At 57.9% G+C, this 3,920-nt stretch overlaps 1 protein-coding gene across 1 annotated transcript; it reads left to right on the forward strand.

Annotated features, from left to right (window-relative positions):
- Positions 1 to 414: 414 nt before the first annotated feature.
- Positions 415 to 3,899, forward strand: LOC111534798 (the record flags this gene model as incomplete). Its single annotated transcript, XM_023201309.3, has 5 exons — positions 415 to 785; positions 2,958 to 3,138; positions 3,397 to 3,473; positions 3,561 to 3,656; positions 3,769 to 3,899. Coding segments are annotated over 5 exons (856 nt in total), but the record flags the coding sequence as incomplete, so codon positions are not given.
- Between the last annotated feature and the right edge of the window lie 21 nt (positions 3,900 to 3,920).

A 3,920-nucleotide genomic window follows, 5' to 3' on the forward strand; every position in this document is an offset into this window, starting at 1 on the left:
GATAGCAAAGCCAAAACCACTTCCTACCGGGGCCTTTAGGAAAGTGTAGTGAATTCAATTCACCACCTGACATCCTGCCCCTGTTGACCCTTCAAAGACTCAGGCACACATCCAGGCCCCAATGCTACCTTTCAACCCCTCAACGACCTCCAACCAGTGTCCACTGACGCCCCCTCTTAATTCTTCCCACTGGGCGAGAAGGGGGCTAACCTAGGCCTGTCCTTGAAGAGACCCCGGTGCCAGTCCGTTCTCTCCAGCCTCCCCTGGGTGATCCCGGAAGCCGGCCGCGCGGCTCCCCTCCAACTCCGCACACTTTCTGCGGATGGGCGTGAAGGCCGAGCGCCCGGGGCGGGGCTCTCAACACCGCGGCTGGGGCGCCCTGCCCGCCGCTGCGCGCTTCCATTGGCTGCCCAGGCCGGGGCGGGGCTCCGTCTCCGGCCTCCGCCTCCCGCGGGGTCCACACTCGCAGCGCGGAGCGGCGGCCGCGCTGGACCTCGCTGGCCCTCGGTGGACCTCGGTGGACCTCGGTGGACCTCGGTGGCCCTCGCTGGCCCTCGGTGGCCCTCGCTGACCCTCGCTGGACCTCGGTGGACCTCGCTGGCCCTCGCTGGCCCTCGCTGACCCTCGCTGGCCCTCGCTGGCCCTCGCTGGACCTCGGTGGCCCTCGCTGGCCCTCGCTGACCCGCGGTGCCATGAGCCGCAGTCTGGACGCCGCGCGGAGCTTCCTGGAGCGGCTGGAAGCGCGGGGCGGCCGGGAGGGGCCCGTCCTCGCCGGCGAGTTCAGCGTGAGTGGCGCGCCCCGGCCCTGGCCCCGCGGACTTCGGTGCTTCGCCCCCGGCGGGCTCTGCCTTTCTCTCTGGGTGTCCCGGTGTCTCCCCGCCTCGGGCATCCCTCCGTGCGCCTCTCCCCGGCACTTCCGTGTCGCTGCTGCCGCCTCCGTCTTCACCCTCTGCCCACCCGCCCGGAGCGCGGCCAGGCCTGGACGGACCGTGCACGCCGCGGTCCGCGTCGCGCTCCCGGGACCACCTGGCTGCGGGCGGGCGCCGGGAGGGGTCCTGCTACGCTGGACAGCCCCGGCCCCGCCGCTCCCGGCCGCCTGGCTCCCCCGTGACCGCAGCAAGGACGGGGCTGCAGCAGGGCGGAGAGGAACGCGGAGGCCGTGGCGTGGGCAGGGTGTGAACGCGGGGCCCGAATCCACGTGTGGTCCCGGCGGTCTGCCTGGCCCCTCTGACCTCGGCTTCTCCCTTGGTGAAATGGGGACATGAATGACCCACGGATTAAATGGTGCGGGTGAAAAGCGCTTAGCACGTAGTGGGCGCGCACTTCGCAGGGGCGTTCGTCGCTGCCTGTAAAGATTCTAAACGTGGGCCGGGTGCGGTGGCTCACGCCTGTAATCCCAGCACTTTGGGAGGCCGAGGCGGGAGGATCGCTTGAGCTCAGGAGTTCAAGACCAGCCTGGGCAACACAGCGAAACTCCGTCTCTACTGAAAATACAAAAATCAACTTTGTGTGGGCACGCGCCTGTAATCCCAGCTACTAGGGAGCAGAGACAGGGGACTCGCTTGAACCTGGGAGGCAGAGGTTGCAGTGAGCTGAGATGGTGCCCCCTGCACAGCTGAGATGGTGCCACGGCACTCCAGCCTGGGCGACAGAGCGAGACCCCATCTCAAACCAAACCAAACCAAACCAAAAATCTAAACGTTACAATACGGGTAGTGCAAGCCCAGCGTTAGGAAGGCTCACGCAGCATGCTAGGCACTGCACACTACAGTCAATGACCTGTTTAAAGTGTAATAGCTTACACACCAAACAGAAACATACCTTACAAATGTGTAAACTGAGATACGGTGATGCATATCAAGTTTAGCAATATATGACAAATACATACAAATAGTATAAATGACCGTTTATACAATAAACATTGTGTAACTGCATAAAACAATACAACAAATGAATATAACAAAGATAATTTATAAAATGACCAAAGTTATTTGATAACTTCGTAAGTAAATATACAATATGTAACAGATAATTATCAACCTAAGTAATTTATACACATGTAGAAACATTGTATATAAGAAACTAAGAAATGCATAATAAATGTAAAATACATAATTACACAATATAAGAATGTGTGTAACAAATGTGAACATAATACCCATGTGATATATGACATCAGGCGACTGGGTGGGCTCTGAACCGTGCACAGCGCCCAGGGCCTCACATGCCGAAGGCTGGGTGGTGAGGGCACCCCTACTCCCCAAGCCTGCCTCCGGCATGTGCAGGAATCACTGGGCTCTTCTAGGTGCTCCCACTACACAAGGGCATCATGAGGGCTTAAATGTCCCAATGGACCAAGTAAAGCACTTAGAATAGTGGCTGGCACAGAGCCACTATTCTAAGTGGCATGGGTGTTACTTATTATCATTGAGATTATGAATACCTGACGATGACGGTAATACACGATTCACTAATTATTATTATAATCTCCCAGTAACACAGTGCCTGTGGTATCTTGTACATAATATGTTATCCATTATAATGCCTATGCATTGGACCTTCTCTTAATGTTTAGTTATATAACCCTTAATATATTTCATCGCAGTTACTGCTTAAAGGACAGTGTCACAGATTGAGTATGTGGGGGGAGGGCGGGGGGGGCGGGGGGTGCCCAGAGGTCTGAGTTCAACCCTCACCACGTGACTTCCTGGTTGGGAACTTCCACAAGTCGCTGAACCACGTGGTGCATAAACTTTGCGGCCTGCACAATGGGGGCCTCAATAATAGTACCCACGTGGTAGGAACCTGTGATTATTACATGCCCTTAGCACAGAGACTGGCACAGAGAAGGTGCTCTGGTCGCTATTTCTGTATCATTATTATTAGGCAGGCCCGGTGCCATCGGGGTCTGCACCCACCTCCCCAGGCCATTGGCTTTGTATTCTGTGCGTGCCTAGGTGGCCCGGGACTCTGACCTGGCTCCTCTCCTGTCTCCTCCCCTCCCTGGCCCACTCATGATGCTCTACCAGGACATCCAGGCCCGCTCGGCCGCATGGAAGGCTGATGGCATGTTCTCCACCAAGGCCGGCAGTCGGCCAGAGAACATGAGGAAGAACCGCTACAAAGACGTGCTGCCATGTAAGTGGGGGCTTCGGTAGGGAGCCGGTGCAGCCGCGCACGCACCACTACTGTCCAGGCATCAGTGTGCACTGGAGTCACCCACTGCACTCTCCTCCCAGAGCCTCACCCTCTGCACTGCTCAGCAGCCCACCAGGGCACCTTGGTGGGATCTCTGCAGGTGTGTGGTCCCCTGCTGGCTTTCAGCCAGGGGGCTGTCAGACCCTTGGTCACCCTATCCTCCCCAAACTCCACGTTTCTTACCTTATCTGCTGACAGATGATCAGACACGAGTAATCCTCTCCCTGCTCCAGGAAGAGGGACACAGCGACTACATTAATGGCAACTTCATCCGGGTGAGGGTTGGGGTCACGGAAGGAGGTGGACTGGGAGTGGCTGGGGGTGGACAGCAGAATCTCAGTAGTGAATTCGGCCTTCACCAGGGCGTGGATGGAAGCCTGGCCTACATTGCCACCCAAGGACCCTTGCCTCACACCCTGCTAGACTTCTGGAGACTGGTCTGGGAGTTTGGGGTCAAGGTCAGCACTTGGGGGCAGGGCACAATGGTGGGGTCAAATCTAAGTACCCCCTCGGCGTTTCCCTGGCCCCTCCCCCAAATCACCTTCCTCTCCCCTGACCCACCTTGCCTAGGTGATCCTGATGGCCTGCCGAGAGATAGAGAACGGGCGGGTAGGTGTCCTCTGCCCCCAGGTTTCATGTCCTCATGCAAGGAGGAGGGAGGAGGGATCTTGCTGGCTCCTCCTTGACCCCAGGACGCGAGGGTCCAGCTCTTGGAGTGACCT

This window comes from Piliocolobus tephrosceles, unplaced genomic scaffold (assembly GCF_002776525.5).
Source record: "Piliocolobus tephrosceles isolate RC106 unplaced genomic scaffold, ASM277652v3 unscaffolded_21666, whole genome shotgun sequence".
Lineage (NCBI taxonomy): Eukaryota > Metazoa > Chordata > Mammalia > Primates > Cercopithecidae > Piliocolobus > Piliocolobus tephrosceles.